This window comes from Belonocnema kinseyi, chromosome 10 (assembly GCF_010883055.1).
Source record: "Belonocnema kinseyi isolate 2016_QV_RU_SX_M_011 chromosome 10, B_treatae_v1, whole genome shotgun sequence".
NCBI classification, from domain to species: domain Eukaryota; kingdom Metazoa; phylum Arthropoda; class Insecta; order Hymenoptera; family Cynipidae; genus Belonocnema; species Belonocnema kinseyi.
Window position 1 is genome coordinate 71,123,439 of NC_046666.1, and position 19,680 is coordinate 71,143,118.

The window sequence follows — 19,680 nt, forward strand, 5'->3', positions numbered from 1 at the left end:
AACGATTAATTGATACGTGAGTAAATCTGACTAACCATAAAAGCCCCTAGTGTGATACGCCACAGAAAGCCCATTTTCGATTAAACGCTAAAATACGATAAACATCGATTAAGTGATATCGACTTGTGTGTTTCAAAGGCATCTAGTTTACGTTGTGTAGGTTCGATTTTCGTGAGCTAAGTGCAATGCACGTTGAAACAATTATTATCACTTCGAAATTTAATTGGCCCGCGGCGCTGTATGTCATAATTATCAACTTATATCCAACCGAGGTCATTTCAATTAATTTATTCAGACGTAAATGAATCCTAACAGCATCATAGCCTAAATATAATTAGTTTTGTTCAAAAATATGTTATGCTGATTAAAAGTTTTTTAGTTTTATTGCATTTTTATGAGAAAGTAGTGTTTTTTCAAACGAAAATATAAAAAATATATTTTTCTTAGAAGACTGAAGAAAAATAAAAGTAAAATTAAGTACTATTTATAGGTCTTTAATTTGAAACCTATTATTATTATCTAAAAATGAAGCTCATTTTTCAATCAGGCTGAAGATGATTACATCCCAATATTTCGAAAGGATTTTTTAAAGAGTTGGATTATTTTGAGTTGGATCATTTTCCTATCTGGCTGAAGATGATAACTACAGTCCAATATACCGAAAGGATTTCTGTTAAGAGTTGGTGAATTTATTATTATTATTATTTGAAATGTCATTACAGACTTAAGGTGGTTACTGCCCAGCATGTCGAAGGCATTTTTGGTTAGAGTTGGATTTTTATTAGAGACGCTTTTTTATCATGCAATCAAGTGATCTGATGAGAGCAGTCTGCCCCGACATAATGGACGAAGCCTGATTTTTACTCCACCATTAACGGACTGGGTTGCAGCCAAGTACACGATGAGGAGGGGGGGGGCTACAGCTTAAAGTGGGTTCCGAATCACCAGAACCTCGCTAAAGGTACTGAGAAAAATTTCCAAAGGTACCAGTTCAGGGATCGAACCCCGGACCTCTAAGGTAAAGCCCCAGTGTTTAACCAACTGAGCCGCCGAGATTATTATTATCATTATTATATAAGAATCTTCAATTCATTTCTTCTGAAAAAAATATTATTTTTTATTGACTCAGTTTCAAAATCTGGATCAAGCATACTTTAATTTTCAACGAAGTTTGGAATTGTTTAACTTTTATGCTTGAATTTTGAGATAGTTCATTTTTAAAGCTTACAATTCATAAACATAATCATCAACGTTTTTAGAATGACTAAACTTTAAAGGTTCTTAATAAATAAAATTCATCACTTTTGAACGGTGGGAATAACATTGATTTTTCTGAAGACTGAAATCAGGTTTTTTAGTAAAAAAAATATATATATCCAATACCTATAAAATTCATTTGATACATACATGATATGACACTTTTTGTGCAATTCTAATTTTTTAGATTTCTTCATTTTTTAATGTTTCCAATTTAAATTTTTAAAGTTTTGTAGATTCAAATTCAAATATCAAAAATTTCAGGACAATTTCACTATTAAATCTTTCAAAATTGCAAAAATTAATATTGGAAGCCTTGATAATCAGTATAATATTGAATAATATTAAATTTAAATATACCAAATTATTGGGTTTCAATTTTAAAAGTACAAAATTCCCTTTTTCACATTCTTCAAAGAAATGAAAAATTCAGAAAATAATTGATGAAATTTGAGCCTTTGAAATAAAAATATTCAAAAACCAAGCCTTGAAAATTGAATTATTTTTAATTTTTAAATGTTGTACAATATTAAACATTTCAAACTCTCTTTTTATTCTTAATTTCCAATGTAATATCTTCAAATAGGTCGATTTTGATATGAAGATTTAAAAAAACGATTTAAAATAGAAAAATTGAAAATTGCGTTGTTTAAAATTAAAATAGTGCTACCTGAAATTGATTCCTCAGTAATCAAATAATTTCTCTAATTTTAAACGGTTTTTTTATTAGATTTTTAAATTGTTTATATTTTTAATAGTAGGAAATAGAAATCTGCGGAAGTTAGCGCGCGCTCGGCGCAGGTAAATTTACTGCTAGATCTATAAATAATATTTGTATTTTTAAAGCCGTATTACAGTCAATAAATCAAATGTAGCAGAATTATAAAACGAGTGATTCATGGCATTTTAGACTATGTATATTTTGCACTGAATAATGTATGTAGATAATTCATTAAAATAGTATGAAAGAAGGAATTATTACGTAAGTATCGATCAATATTTGATAATTAGTTATTCGAATGACAAAGTCATATTTCTATTTTATTAATCGATTAATTATTGAAGCCAATGCAAACATTTACCTCATATTAATTTCTAATGAATTACACAGCCACACAAAAAAAACAAAGTGTGCGGATCTGGTAACAAGACACACGTATTCCTATGGATTTTGAGGTGCTGAATTCAAATTCGGTATCAAAAATCAACCATCACGTCATGGTTGAGCCATAACCTCAAAAAATGACGAAAAATCATGCACTGAGGCAAATAAATTTCAAAATAGTGCCAGAGATGCAAATTTTCACTTCAAAAACATGTCGACAACTGTAAAGGATCAACCCTTGCCTGATATCAACTTATTTAATATAACTTTACCCAACAGAACCTGACCTCACATAACCTGAATTAACAGAAATTTATTGAACTACACGTAAACCTCTGGAAGCATATTTTCCCAGTAGCAAATGTGTGCTACATCGAATGGGTCAACTCGAGCCTAACCTAGAAATAAATCAAACCTAGCCTAACCTAACCTAACCTAACCTCACGAAACACAATTAAACTGATTGTGTTGTCCCGTTGTGTTTGAGGTACCATTTCATTCAGCTTCGGCTTAACGTACATAGAGGTTTAACCTATACTAACCTTACAAAACCTGACCTAACCTAACCGATTACGCTGGCAACCCTGTTTTTGCGTACTTTCATATTTTGACATTAATAGCAGTAAATGTCTGGAATGAATTATATTGTGTTACAACGGGAACACTTAAGTTAATTTGTGTTGCGTTAAGTAAAATTTCGTTAGGTTCTGTTAAGTTAGATTCATTTGTAGGTTAAGATCGACTTAACCTATTAAATATAGCACACATTTAAGACTGAGAACCGTACGCTTACATAGCTACAAGTGTGGTTGAATTTCATTCGGCTAGGTTAGGTTAGGTCAGGTTTTGTTAGGTTAGGATAGGTTAAACCTCTATGTAGGTTCCGCCGAAGCTGAATGAATCGGTACCGCAAACACAACGGGACAACACAATGAGTTTAATTGTGTTACGTGAATTTAAGTTAGGTTAGGTTAGGTTAGGTCAGGTTTTTTAGGTTAGGATAGGTTTGACCTCTTTGCGGGTTAAGCCCAAGCTAATTCAAACGGAACGCAAACATAACGGGACAACACAATCAGTTTAATTGTGTTTCGTGAGGTTAGGTTAGGTTAGGCTAGGTTAGATTTATTTCTAGGTTAGGATCGAGTTGACCCATTCGATGTAGCACACATTTGCTACTGGGAAAATATACTTCCAGAGCTTTACGTGCAGTTCAATAAATTTCTGTTTATTCAGGTTAGGTGAGTTCAGGTTCTCTTGGGTAAAGTTATGTTAAATAAGTTGATATTAGGCAAGGGTTGATCCTTCACAGTTGTCGACATGTGTTTAAAGTGACAATTTGCATCACTGGCATTATTTTGAGATTTATTTGCCTCAGTGCATGATTTTTCGTCCTTTTTTGAGGTTATGGCTCAACCATGACGTGATGGGTGATTTTTGATACCGAATTTGAATTCAGCACCCCAAAATCCATAGGAATACGTGTGTCTTGTTACCAGATCCGCACACTTTTTTTGTGTGGCTGTGTTATTAATGCTGTTCAACATTAATTTTGGAAACTGTAATACTATAAGCATTTACACACCACATTTCAATTTTTTAGTGGCAGGTTTATGAATGAACAATGATAGATTTTAATAAAAATCGATATCTATATTACTCAATATTTCGTAAAATATGCTATTAGCAATCATAAAGAATTATATCAATATTTTTAATAAAAATCAATATTTTGTTAAAATTTCAGATTTAAAGAGAAACATTTTTCTCTCAATACTTACTTGAATATACGTAATAGTAAATACCTTTCAAAGTCTACTTATTTTCTGTAAAAATTTTTTTAGATGCATTTTAAAAGATCATCTTTAAATATTAGAGGACCATGATTTTTCATTTTAGTATTATAATTCTTAAATAATAAAAATGTTTAAATAATTTTATCAATCAAAGAAAAAATGCATGCTGTACATTTCAGAAATGTTAAAAGCACTGTTTAAAGGAAAAAGTTATCACTTTCAAATTTGTAAAATATAAGAAAAGCAGAGAAAAACAAATACAAAGAAACATTTATATTAAAATTAATCTCCTTTTTGAATTTCCTATGTAAAACTTTATAAAAACTTCAATCACTTTTGTAATTTTTATGACAGGAATTTATTATAAACTGTGAAAGAGAAATATTTTAATATCCATTATTGACATGAAATTGATTTTTCTAATAAAAGTATGTATATATTCTTGAATTTTTTAAACCAACACCAAATAGTGTTTATATTTACCCATTTTTAAAGAACATTTACAAATTAAATACCAATTTTTGTAAGTATCATACGCCAAATAGTTAATCTTAGATTTCTTATTATTAAAACCTAGATACTCCGAATTTTAAAAAAATAAATTTTGAATCTCAATATATGTGAAACAGGCGCACTGCATCCTTTTAAAAGGACGCACCGAGTATCGTGGGTGGGAATTTTTGAGAAATACTCGTTCGCGATATGAGACCAATAGCAAAGATCTCGGGACTATATTGCGGTTCCAGTGTATATATTTTGTTTTGAGAAATATATGGCTTTTTTTAAAGTCTGTTTCTCTCAAAAAATTCAAAATCATGTTTAATTTCTTTTCCCCTTTTGAGGGAACGAAGCAAGATACTTTCAATATTTTCCGATATAAAAACTTGTTCCTTTAATCAAATTTGAAATTTTGATTTTTTTCTAAATGCATATTTTTCCGTTTTTAGTGGAAAAAATATATCTTTTTTAATAAAATCAAAGATTGCTAATATTCCTAATTTGCTAATATCAATTAACAAAAAACTTGTATTCTTGGAAGAAAATTCAGTTTATATCTTGTTTGAATAAATAGCAAGAATTCTGTTTATTCAACAATTTTCAAAGTTCTGTGTTAGATTTTAAAAGAATCTGCAATGCCAAATAGCACAGTAAAAATTCTGGAATAAATTTTGTTGCAGTTAACTTGAAGATAGGGTTCAACCTCGCTCGTAGTAGGGGTACGAAACTCCTCCATTGTTTTTGCCGCAAAACTGTAAAAATAATTGATAGTAGGTGATGTTTCGTAACCCAAGTCCGAGGGAAACGACAACTCATCGAGAGTTACCATTCATACTTTTAAGGCCAATTTTTGTTACAGATATATGATACCCTGAAATTAGACTTAGATTCACACTTTGTTTTTACTGCGAGCGGGCCAAAAGTAAATTTAAAATATGTTGATTAACCTCGAAGATGCATCGCCTTGAAACAAATCAATATAGCTGCTGGGTCAGTCCACTTACCTTCGTACGAAAAGTGTTACAGGTATATTTAAAAAATCTAACTTTTTTATTTAGAAAATAGTAGTTTAACTAGAGCTGATTTAATACTTTATAGTGGATCAGCTATTGTTCATTTGATTATAAATAATACTCTCAGGTGCACAGGTGCATGAAAGTGGCATTTCTCAGACACATTTATACAAAGTATATATTTAAGTTGAAGCTGGTGATGACCTAATCATTGAGTGAATTCAAACATTTTAATTTAATCACTCAATAATGAAATTTAAACCAAAATAATAGACAAAAACCATTTTTGTAGTTAACATAAAAATCTACGATTCTGTACAGTTTTAACATTTTTTGTTGAAAAAACTAATTCACGTAAAATGTTTTGATGCAGTTGTAATGCAAAATGCATATTAATAAATAAAGTTTTGAAATTCCAAAAACAGTATAAGCGCCAACATTTAGCAAGGCAAAAGCTCACGAGAGCATATGTTTGGAATTGCAAAAGGATATAAGAACCAACATTTGGCAAACCAAAATGCGTCAAAGTTTGAAATTTTAAAAGAGCATAATCGCCAATATTTTACCAAGAGAAAAGGCACAAACGCCAAAGTTTAAAATTTAAAAGGGCATAAGCGCCAACAGTGAAAGGGTATAAACGCAAAAGTTTAAACTTCCGAACTTGCAAGACTTAATTAAAATTTATTAAAGGAAAATAATTTTAATAAATAATTTGCATTTTTTTCAACATTTCAAACATTTTTTCCAGTTAAATAGAATTTGTTTTTTAAGAGTTCTTTTTTATAATATTTTTGTTACAAACATTTATTTTACATACTTGTTTTCAAACACCATTTTTTACAAAATTAAGAAATATTTTGTTTTAAGATATCTGGTAAGATTTTAATTAACATCTCAAGAGGCTACGGAACCATTGCTTGCAGGATCTCACCACCTACTTTGACTCATTTTTTTCAAATTTATCAAGTAAGATGTTAATTTGTCAAATGTCCACGTTTTAAGACCCCCTGAATCCGAAAACAGGTTTTTACGAATGTGTCTGTCTGTATGACTGTATGTCTGTATGTATGTATGTCTGTCTGTGAACACGATACTTTTGAAAAAATTAATCTGTTAGACTGCCCTTTGGTACGCTTGTTTAGTGTCCTGAACTAAAGGTCAAGTTCGTCAGCCGGCACATTTTGAATATTTTTGAGAAAACTTTTTTAAAAATTCAAAAATTCTCTGTACAGTTATTCATAGTATTCAAAAAATTTAACAATTTATCCTAATGACTTTTTTCGAAAAATCAAAAATTACTAGAGTTATAGTATTTTCAAAATCCAAAAAAGCAGACTAAAATGAAAAATTTAAGCCAAACAACGCATGATACAAAAAAAAGTCTATAAGAGAAAAACGTTGCTTTTTGAAAGCCCTACAAGATTATGATAACAACTTTTTCAATTTGGTCAAAAAGTTGAAAATTCCAAATTTGATCGTACAAAAAAATTTTGAAATCACACTTTTTGAAGATGTAAAAATTCTATGCACGGTTGCTCATAGTACTTAAAAACTTAACCAGTTTATCCTTCTGACTTTTGTCTATAAAAAGAAAATTGTCAGTGAGAGCATTTTTAAAATCCAAAAAAACAAACTAACATGAACATTTTAAGCCAAACAACGCATGATATGAAAAAAAGTCAGGAGAAGAAAAAATTTGCTTTTTGAAAGCCCTACCAGATTATAATAACAACTTTTTTAATTTCGTCGATAAGGTTGAAAATTCCAAATTTAATCGTACCAAAAATAATAAAAAATCGAAAAATTCCATTTTTTGGTCAAATTATGCAGGATACGAAAAACATGAAAAAGCTCAAATCGCGCGCCCTAGAAAGAACTACAAATTTATAATAAATCACTTTTCGATAAACGCTACGAAAAAAAATGAGATAAAACTTGTTTATCCAAAAAAGAGCTATAATATTTTATGGGACACGTAGTTTCTGCTTTAGTCGTAAAAAATAACATTCAAAATAAAAATATTAAATTTGTTTGAAAAAACGACACAAGGTATGAACTTAAATTACCAGACAAAAGTTGTTCGCCTAAAAAGATCTATAAATTTATTATTAATCATTTTTCGATAGGACGAGTAGAGTTGCTTTTAATCGTAAGACATAAGATTAAAAATTCGAAAATTAACTTGCATATTATGAATTGTAATTATATACATTTATTGAAATGATACACGTTTCAGAGCAGCTTAGGATACAATTTAAAGCAAAATAAGAAACAAATACAAAAATAATCATGATAAATACAATTTGCTTTTTATTTTGCAATTTTTTAATAAGTAATCCCAGGCAGAGTTACATAAAAAATGTATTATAATTGATATAAAAGTGTTATATATAATGTAGAAAATTTGACATGTTGGACAAAATCGAGTGCAAAGCACGAGACAGGTGATGAGAATGTGTTCGTTAAAACCAAAAAAGCTTTAACAAAAGAGAGTTCAAAATCACAAAATTACAGTTGTCAGTCCGTTCACCTTTGGTTTTAAAAGGTGTGTGCGCGAATTCGGAAGAAATGCAAAGACCAAGCGCGGAATGCGATTGCCATCAGTCGCGTGCCGTAGGTGCGCTCAAATTCTCGAGCTAAGCTCTTTTACCGAAAGAGAATTCACAATCACAAAATTACAGTGGTGGATGTTTTGAGTCTTAATTTTAAAATGTTTGCGCAAGAATATACGAAAAAATAAAGACCGAGCGCGTAGCGCGAGGTAAATACATAATCAAGCGTGAAGCGCGAGATAAATACGACATCGAGCGCGAAGCGCAAGAACCAGCCGTCGCGCGCCATAGGCGCGCTCAACCTTTTTATTCAATCTAAACTGATACAATGCGTACATGTGTTCATAAATTTAACTTTCGAAGAAATAAAAGCAATTTGCTTAACAGTTTTTCACAAGTACACATACCTTTTAAAATTAAAAGTCAAACAATCGACAACTGCATTTTTATGATTGTGAATTTCCTTTTTTTAAAGCTTCTGCAGCTTTAATGAACACATTCTCATCACATATTGCGAGCTTCGCATTCGATTGAAATTTGTCAAATTCCAAAACTTTTCTGCATTACGTTCAACTTTATTATATTCATAATATGCATGAATATTGAAATAGACGCATTTTTATTGTCTTGTTTTAATAATAAAAAACAGTGCATCCTAATAAATAACATCGAAAACAAATTCTTTGACCTAATTTAGGCAAATAATTTTTGTATTAAATAGTTCAATGCGTTTTGTGTAGTTTTTTCATAAATTAAATTTATTTTCAAAGTTATGTCCTTTTAAGATTGAAACAAAAAATACGCCTCCTAGTGTAAAGTGGTTTCAAGGAAATCTGTAGATATAATTTAGGCAAAAATTTTGTTAATTAAAATTTCATTGTATCTTGTGTCGTTTTTCCAAAAATTGCATTTGTTTATTTTTTATGTATTTTCGTTTTTTTTTTAATTTACAACAAATTTATATCCTTTTTGGCCGAACAACTTTTGTCTATTCATTTTGTTTCGTACCTTGTGTACTTTATCCAAAAATGTTATTTCATTTCATTTTTACGATTAAAACAAAAAATACGCGTCTTGTGAAAAAATAATTGTCAACAAGTTTGTGAATATTTTTCGGTTGAACAAATATTGTCCATTAATTTTTTTGTCTATTGTGTCATTATTCCAAAAATTTTATTGTTTCATTTTAATCCCATTCTTTACAATTAAAACAAAATTTCCCGTCGTAATAAAAAATCAATAAAAACAAAGTTATGAATATTTTTTGGTAAAAAAATTATTGTGTATTAATTTTTTTCGTATCTTGAATAGTTTAACTGCAAAATGGAATTTTTTATTTTTCAGTATTTTTTCTGTGGTTAAAACCAGAACCGTTGGTCAATAAATGCTGATTAACGAACTCAACCTTTCCTTTCGTTCTTCAAGACGCGGCAAAGCAAAATCTAATCCGATTAGTCTTTCAAAAGTTATCCTGTACGCAGACTTCAAACGTGATTTAAAGAAAACCGCTAGTCAGTTTTCACATAACACTATCACCTTTTTCTGTGCAATATACAATATTTCTATATAAAAGGAATATTTCTCAAAATAATTCATGAAACCCATTAAAATAAAGATCGCAAAAACTCACTGTACCGCAGAAATTAAAATGCACTTTATTAGCCTTCTAAATATTTATGTCACAGAAAAACAAAGAGTTCACTAAAATTCTGTCGATGAATTTTTTTATTTAGTATAATATACGTTATTATTTGATGAAAAATATAAATCGCTAAACTTGAAAATTAGAAATTGACATCTCTTACAACTTTAGTGAATTTGAGTGAATTTATAGGCAACTCTAATGATCGCATTTTTATAGTTTTTGGCATACATGTATGGTAAAAATTTTTCCTAAAACTACTCTCTGAAGCGAAAAGATGCAGCCATTAAACTATAATATCGGTTATGAATGCCTTTTTAATGCAGGCTTGCTTAAAAAGAAAAGTACAATCGACGAAAAGTTCTGATTTGAAAAATGTAATACATGTATGTGATACCTTTGGAAATCGAAATTTAAAAAATTTAAATAAAACTTGAAATTATTGATTTCGTAAAAAATATGTCTGGTCAAGTTTTAAACATTTTGAAATGACCTGCTTTTGAAACTTTTAATGAAATATTACAAAAAAGTACAATAATAAATTAATATTATATTATAAAAAAAATTTCACATTACCAGTAAGAATTTAACGAGGAGTTACAAGAATTGCAGGCGATATGAATAACACGTTCTCGGAGTGAGAGATATCGTGATTGTTCAATGAATGAAGAGTGAAAGAGACCGAATGAATAAAGACCGAGCGATCGGAAGGAAGATAGGTAGGAAGTGTGTAAGCAAGTAGTAGTAGGTATAGTAGTGAGTGCAGTGCAGTGTTACCTGAATCAAGTCGACTGTTCCTCGACTTCTGAATGCAGTTGTCAACTATGTGTTGCGACCTACTCAATGACGTCATTTATAGCGTCTCAAAGTTAGCGGGTAAAAGCGGGGAGTTGCGCGCGCAGCACCAAAGTCGTTATTCTCACAAATCCCCTCTCTTCGTTTAGCAATCTTTATTTTCTCTTTTATCTCATTTATTGCTTATGACTTACGATCGAGGAAAACGATAACGACCCGGAGGCTCATTGTCGGCTATGGAACAGACACGCATCTACAGAGTGGCGAAAACGACGACCCCCCTCCGGCCAGTATTTTTTGAACTACCTTCACTTTTTTCTATTTCACTGGGAAATGGGAACAAATTATAAAAAATATTAATATTTGAAGGATTGGAAAAGATTATATATAATATTAATCTTCAAATTAATTCATGTTCTTTTTCCATATTGAAGATCTTATGTTTCCACTCTGTATCTCGCACCAATGTCTGGCATGTCAATTTGACAGTTTATTATAACATACGTCAATTTTGACATCATCTTTGGGAGCCGTGCACAAATTACGCAAAATATTTTGAGAAGGTGCGGGCGGGGGTGGAGAGGTCAACGATATTTCCGTGCTATTTTAAAGGGGGAAGGGGGTACTTGGTCAAAATAATTTCTCACTTAAGGTATTCTCATGTCCATGAAATATTAAAAAACAAAAGTTTAACAATTTGGTAAACAAATTCAAATTTTTGGTCCAACGATGAAGTAATTTGGTAAAAATGCATTTTTATCGTTCCTGGTTCCTCATTTTAACGAAATATTCTTTTTTTTGGTAAAAAATTTAACTCTTTTTTTAATTTGTTGTTTTCTTTTTTTTTTTTTTTTGGTTGAACAAGAAGAAAAATTTTGAGAACATCAAAAGAATTGAACGCTATAGAGAACGACACATGGTGTATGGCTTAATGTCTCCGTTTAATATTTGAAAGTACATTTTTTAAACCAGCATGAACTTTTCAAAAACTAATTGTGCCACAAAACTGCACAACAAGGTCTAAAAAGCATTACGTTTCGTAAAACACTGTTTTTTTAAAACAAATACTCAAGAAAATCAATTTTACAAAGAGTTAAATTAAGAGAAATATCTTTTAAAACAACATTGTAAAACGACTCATTTAAGGCAGATATATAAAATTGAAAAAGAGGGAGAAACAGGAAGACATCCTAACCGACTCTCTTCTTTCTTTATTATTTATGCGTATTTTTTATACTAACAAGATCTTTTTTTTTTAATTGCACAATTCCATTTTCTGATCAAATTTGACCTTTTTAGTTAAAAATTCAACTATTTAGATTTTATGCTTTCACGATGATTCATTTTGATAAAAAGAGATATTTCGGGTTTCTCTCGTGTAAAAAACTACGAATTGTTTGCGGACGTTTCGTGAACATTGCAGTTCACATCTTCAGGGCTGATCTGAAACTGAGGTATCAGCTCATGATGTTCTTAGGTATACTTTCTACGATACCTGTGATTGGCCAGAGCGGCCCACCATGGGGACTGATCGAACTTGATTGACCAATCAAGTCTTTTTTTAAAAATCCGGGAGAACGGAAAGCCAAATCGGATTGGTATTATATCCACTGTCCCTATTGATGTTATTAGGGTTTTCTAAGATTTCGATTGCTTCTGTATGATTTCTTGGAAATTTGTTGTGTGTTTTTGCAATGACTGTTGTTTCATCAAATAAAATGTTATGTCCTGTTTCGATATGATGTTCAGCTAGTGCTGATTGCGTGAAATGTTTTAGCCTGACTTTACTTTCATGTTCTTTCATACGTTGGCTCACCGCTCTCTCGGTTTCTCCAATATAGACTTTGCCACAAGAACAAGGGATTTTATATACTCCTGGATCACTGAGGGGTGCCTTTTTATCTTTAGGGTTATTTAGTAGTTGTCCTATTTTCGTAGGTGGTTTAAATATGGTTTGGATGTAGTCTTTGTTGAGAATTCTTCCTGTTTGTTCTGTGACACCTTGGATTGAGGGTAGGGTGGTGGTCATTTTTCTCTCTCTTTCTTTCGTAGGTTGTGTTGACTTGCTTTTTTGAGTGTGTTATCTCATTGCTTTATCAATTTGTTTGTGTAATCTTTCTGTATTAGGATTTTTTTAACGTTTTGTAATTCCTTTTGTAAGTTATCTTTGTCTGTTATGGAGACAGCTCTGTATACAAGGGAGTTGATGACCGATTGTTTTTTAGATGGGTGATGGTGGGAGGACGCATGTAGGTATCTGTTTGTATGCGTGGGTTTTCTGTAAACTTCATGTGCTAATGTTTTATCAGATTTTTTGTAAACTAATACGTCCAAGAAAGGCAATTTTCCGTTTTGTTCTATTTCCATGGTGAACTGGATATTAGGATGTAATTGATTGATAAAATCGAAAAACCTATTTAGTTCATCTGGTCCATGTCGCAAGATGACAAATGTGTCATCAACGTAACGGAACCAGAATTCTGATTTAAGTTTGGCTTGGTTGAAGATTTTAGTTTCTAGATGTTCCATAAAGACATTGGCTATTACAGGTGAGATGGGGGATCCCATTGCTGCCCCTGAGGTTTGTTCGTAGAATTGGCCATTGAACGAGAAGTAAGTATTATTGAGACAGTGTTCTATCAAAGGTATAAGCTCGGAAGGGAAGTTTGTGAAAGATTTAATAATATCAATTGTATCCGAGATTGGTACTTTCGTAAAAAGAGATGCTATGTCGGAACTCACTATGATGTCTTGGAGTTGAATGTGAATCTGTTGCATTTTTTTTAATAAAGTTAAATGAGTTTTGGACGTGAGTGATTGAGATTCCTGTAAAATGATTTAGTTTCGCAGCGAGGAAACGTGCTAAGTTGTAAGTTGGTGAGTTCATTGGGCTGACGATTGGTCTGAGTGGAATGTTTTCTTTGTGGATTTTTGGCAGCCCGTAAAGTTTTGAAGAGATGGGATTAGTAGGTATTAAGTTAGATATTGTTTGGCTGTCAAGTTTAGCGTCTTTGAGAAAAGTTTTTGTTTTACTGACTATTGTTTTCGTCAGGTCCTTTTTAAGTTTTTTATATGTATCCTCAGTTAGAAGGTCCATGATTTTGTTGTTATAGTCTTCTTTAATCATTATTACTGTTGTGTTGCCTTTGTCTGCGGGTAATATTATAATATCTTTATTTTGATTGAGTTCTTTAATTGCGTTTTTTTCCTGTTTTGTTAAGTTTAAGGAGGGAACTTGAGCTTGGCGTAAAATGTTGGAAGTCCTGCATCGTATGTCATTCGCTTTTTCGGGTGGAAGGGTATATATTGTGGATTCTAAATTGCTGATTATTTCTTATTTTGGGATTTTCGATTGAGCTACAGCAAAATTATGTCCTTTAGATAAGGGTGAAATCATTTCATTGTTAAGAGGGTGTTCAGAGATGTTTTTTACTATATTTGTTAGCTGAGTTTGCTTTACTGGAAGTAATTTGTCAAATTTTGTTTTTTTGTTTTTGGGTGGAAAGCTCTTTAATCCGATGGGATTGGTCAAACGATATGCGGGGTACAATGTGGACCAAATGTCAAATCTGAGGGTATTTGATAGGAAAAGGTGAAGTTTTAATAGTTCTTTAGAGGTAGTGTGCAAAAGAAATTTGGTATGCTATATTCTTTCTTTAACAAGAAACAAACTTGTATTATGCAGAATCGATTTGGATTTAGATGTTCCTAAATTATTTTTCAGTTGTAAGAATTTTGGGACGATTTTGTTGTCCCTGCACCGTTTCAAAAAAGCTAAGGATGTTAGTAGCTTACCTTGAGAAGTCCTGAGCTTACTAAAGGTGTTTTGGTTTTAGTAAGAATACTCTCCGCGTAGAGTTCTTTAATAGTAGATTTTATGATTTCACGATGATTCATTTTGATAAAAAGAGATATTTCGGGTTTCACTTGTGTAAAAAACTACGAATTGTTTGCCGACGTTTGGTGAACATTGCAGTTCACATCTTCAGGGCTGACCTGAAACTGAGGTATCAGGTCATGATGTTCTTAGGTATACTTTCGACGATGCCTGTGATTGGCCATAGGTTATTAAGATATTATCATGTCCATGAAATATTAAAAAACAAAAGTTTAACAATTTGGTAAACAAATTCAAACTTTTGGTCGATCGATGAAGTAATTCGGTAAAAATGCATTTTTATCGTTCCAGAATTCTGATTTACGATTGGCTTGGTTGAAGATTTTAGTTTCTAGATGTTCCATAAACACATTGGCTATTACAAGTGAGATGGGGGATTGCCCCAACGTGGGGACTGGTCGAACTTGATAGGCCAATCAAGTCTATTTGTTTGAAAATAGAACGATGTGATTGAAAACTAATCTATTTCATTTGAAGATTTAACTGGTTTATCGAAAATGCATTTTTTTTATCAGGTATATTCACTTCAACCACCAGCTTACTTCACTTTGTTGAGAGCTGATGGGAAAACTATGAGCCAGTGTCTCCAGCACATCGACATATAGAAATGGACCGGTAACGCTTTGGGGAGAACTGAAATGGGCTTTAGAGAGAGAAAAAACATATGAGACGTAGACATGCCTTTATCTGTTTCAAGACACCGTCAAGTGAATTGGTGGCACCGACTATTACCTAAATATTATGTACGATTAATTAAAAAAAAGGTAAACAATACATGAGAAATTTGTCGTTATAATAAATTGAATTTTAAAGAACATTTATGTAAAAAAATAACCTGTTTCAGATAGATTACTTTAAAAACTTGGTAACATTCAATTCTTCTTGAAATTGAATTGAAAATGCTACAATAATAATCGTTTTGTGAGTTCAAAAATAATGTAATAACTGTCAAAATTTTGAACAATATTTCTATAACATTAAAAATAACCATTTGTATTGCATAGAGTTGAGTTTTTGTTTTTGTTGTAACATTTTTTATTTTACTATATTCAATAACTTTACTTACGTATCAAAACATATCCCCATATAAACGTCTTGACAACGCCCACAAACTACACGGACTGCCACCATTTTTTATATTTATTTACAACAAGTTATATTAAATAAATTATAAATAAATTCTGAAAAGTGCGATGAACGTCACGTTATTGGGCCAGTCGCGACACAAAGCACGGTCCTGTGCTGCGCCAAACTTCACCCAACGAAAATATTCTCGACCAATCAGCTTTATCTAGAAAGAGATAGGTCTACGTCTCATATGTTTCTTCTCTCTCTAGAGCCCATTACCGTTCTCCCCACAGCATTACCGGTCCATTTATATATGTCGATGCTCCAAAACGTGGAATTTTTCGTCCCCCACCACTCTCTGATCTGGGAGCGACACATTCAAATGTAGCGTGTCGGTGAGTCGGCTCTGTTGAATGCTGCGAAGCCCAGCCTCGTGTAAAGCCGAAAATGCACGAACAGGAACCCGAGCTCTCCCGACCTCACGAATGACGATCTAGCTGCTCCTCAAATTTATTCAGGTTTTTAATCCCGAGTTAACTTAGAACCATTAGGTTTATTTCGAAGAGGCAAATATAATTGACTTTATGTAAGTAGATATTGGAGACAAGACTTCTGGGTCTAAAATGTTTCAAATTTAGTGCTGCATGTCTTAGTCATATTTTTAGTAAACAATGGATTTTTAACAAATAAAAAACAAATTTTCGACAAAATAGTTAAATTTTCAACCTAAGAAATTACTTTTAAAAGTACATTTTTTAACTTAAACATTGAAGTTTATACTGAAATTTGCAGTTGCAAAAATTAATTTTTAAACCCAAATAAATAAATGCGATTTTATCAACAAAAGAAATGAATTTTTATCTAAAACAAATTAATTTGTAAAAAAGAATAATTTGCCAACAAAGAAGATAAATTTATAACTAAAAAGAAAATTTTTCGAGAAAAAAAATTGTCAACAAAATTGTTCAATTTTCATCTATAGAAACGAATTTTAAACTAAAAAACATAATTATTCGGTCAAAAATGGACTAGTTAAATTTTCAGATAAAAAATGGAATTTTCAACGAAAGAAATTAATTTTCAACTAAAATTATAATGTTTCAACAAAAACTTCTGTTAACAAAATAGATTTTCAACGAAAAACTGTTACATTGTCAGTTTAAAAAATCAATTTACAACCAACAGTTTTTCAGCAAAATAGTGTAATTTCCAAAAAAATAGATGAACTTTTAAGCATTTTATACCAAAATAAAAGAAGTTTCAACCAAAAATGCATTTTCATCCAAAGAAATGAATTCTTGATTAAAATAGATGAATTTTTAAACAAGAAGAATAATTTTCTACCAAAAAAGAAGAATTTTTTACTGAGAAAGGTCAATTTCCTACGAAAAAAAAATTCAACCAAAAATGATACAAGAAAAATTTTTAGCATAGGAAAATGTTTTTTCAACAACAACAAAGTCGAATTTTCAACAAAACAGTTCAATTATCAACCAAAATTGTTATTTAAAAAAATTTTAATTTAAAAATAGTTTCATTTTCGATGGAAGAAACGAGTTTTCAACTGAAAATTCTTTTTAAAAAACACACAATCGAAGTTAAAACAGAATAGTTCAATTTTTAAACATATAGTTAGATTTTCATTTAAAAAATTATTTTTCAACCAAAAATGAAATGGAATGAATTCTGAGAGAAAATTTTTAAAAAATATCACAATTTTTTACAAATTAATACTTTTTATTTACAAAAAAATTAAAAAAGGGTTTGAAACACATCAAACGATTTCCTAAAATTTAAAAGAAGATTGTAGAAGATTTTGAAGCAAAATGTTTCAATTCGATAAGATTAAAAGGTGATAAAAAAGGAAATAATCAAGTAAATTCAAGAAATATTTAGAAGAATGGAAGAGATTGGAATCTAATTTTAAACTTAAATTTTCTAGAAATGTAGATTTTCAAAAACTTCGAAAAAATAAACTTTAGAAGCTTTAAGGGAATTCAGAAAGATTTCAAGGAGATAAAATTATTTTTCTTAAAATTTCTGTGAAAAATTTAGAAGATTATATAAGTCAGGTTTTTGACATGTTGAATGCTTTTTTAAAATTTTCAGAAAAATGTAAAATTTTAAGTCCTCTAGGTTCTTTTTTGATACATCTCTTTTCATGCTATTTTAGGCTATAATCACAATTTTGAGGATTTCAAGAGAAAAAGCCAAAAACTTGACCTCATTCAAAAGACTAATCATTTGACAAAAATGTTGTAAAATTTTCCTTTGAATGTGGTGTGGAAAGGAATTTCATAAAAATATGTGCGATTTTCTGAACAGACAACTGCATGAATTTCGGAACTTTCTTCTTTTTATTTTTTAAGTGTATTTTAATCTGCTTTACGTTTAATGAAAAATCATACGCTGAAAAACGATAAGAGAAATATCTATTTCTTCAATTTCAACTATAATTTGAAAGGCGATTCTTTATAGTATTTTACTAACTAATGGAGATATTTTTATAATTTTATTCCTTAAATCTATTCCCTAAGGTCAAATATGGTACACAAATATCGTAAAATTTAAAAAATACCAACTATTTACAGGAATTTTTTCAATAAAAGTCAATGTGTATCATATTCAAAGAAATTTTTCGCTCGCAAGTTTGAGCGCGCCTAGGGCGCGCATTTGGAATGCTTGAAAAAAACTTTATCAAAAAGATCTCTTTTAGATGGCAGTACTTCCGACAGACATTTGTAACAAGTTTTGTTGGATTTTTTTTTCTCGTAACTTTCGTTGTTTTTCCACATATTTTTTTTTATTTTATTTTTTTAACGTTATTTTTCACGGATAAAACAAAAAGTACGCGTCCTATCTAGAAGTGATTCTTAACGAAGTTGTAGATCTTTTTTGGGATAACCATTTTTGTTAATTCATCTTTTTTCGTATCCTACATAGTTTGTCCATGGAATGGAATTTTTTATTTGTCATTATTTTTTGTGCAATCAAAATTTGAATTTTCGATTTCTAAAGAAAATCCAAAAATTGGGTATGATAATCTTGTAGGGCTTTCAAAAAGAAATGATTTTATTCTCTTGACTTTTTTTCATATCGTGCGTCTTTCGACTTTTTAATAAGAATTATGTTCCTCAAATAAAGATGTGAAAAAATTGACTCCTAATCTTTTAAATTTTTCCCATGAATTATAACAAAAATTGTTTTACCTCCTTGAAATCTTTCGGAATTCCTGTAAAGATTCTAAAGTTTATGTTTGAATTCTTTAAAAATCTAATTTTTCAACAGAATTTAAGTTTAAAATTCGATTTGAATCTCTTCAGTTCTTCTGTATATTTCTTGCATTTACTCGATTTTGATCTATTTATCATAATCTTACGAAATTGAAACACTTTGCTTTAAAATCTTCTACAGTCTTCTTTTAAATTTAAGGAAATCCTTTCACATGTTTAAAATCCTTTTTTAATATTCTCATAAAGTACGTTTTTTAAAAATAAAAAGTCATTAGAGATTTTCCTACCAATCTTACAAAAGTTCTGTTTCTAATCTTCTCGGACCTTCTAAGCCTTCTAATCATTAAAAACTATTTAAATTTTTCCTGATTTTCTTTGAAATTCGGCAAAATGAAAAAGATTACCTAAAATATTCAGATTCTTTATTGATTATTTTAAACATAGTTTAAAATGTATTGGAATTTTTTAAAATCAATTTTTCAAAATAAAATATTATAATAATTATTCGTAAGACCCTAGAAAAGTATTTTTCATTTTCATGAAACCTTAAAAAATTCTTAAAAAATCTTTACAGATTTTAATTATTTTCTAATCGTTTCAAAATTCCTGAATATCTCTTAAACTTACGCAAATCTGAAAGCACATTTTTTAAAACAAAATAAATTTAAGGAAAAATGTACTTTCCTTCTTTTTTTTCTAAAATTATAGAACATAGCAAAATTGCCTGAACTTTCATTCTCTCGACACCCTGCGAAATTCAGTTTACTTAAAAACTCCAAATAGCCAATTAGCCACCGAAGACGAATCGTGAAGTGGGGGGGGGGGG

The 19,680-nt window shown here is 30.4% G+C and overlaps 1 protein-coding gene across 2 annotated transcripts in view; it reads right to left on the bottom strand.

The window, feature by feature from the left end:
- LOC117181584 (5-phosphohydroxy-L-lysine phospho-lyase) overlaps positions 1-10,730 on the bottom strand; it is a 55,554-nt gene extending 44,824 nt beyond the window's left edge. The window contains exon 1 of one of the 2 annotated variants that reach the window (XM_033374424.1): positions 10,638-10,730. In XM_033374424.1, coding sequence (XP_033230315.1) covers positions 10,638-10,713 — 76 coding nt within the window. In that variant the 5' untranslated portion in view covers positions 10,714-10,730. Of the gene's footprint in view, positions 1-10,436; positions 10,570-10,637 lie in introns of those variants that run through there. The other variant, XM_033374425.1, reaches the window with a different exon arrangement.
- Between the last annotated feature and the right edge of the window lie 8,950 nt (positions 10,731-19,680).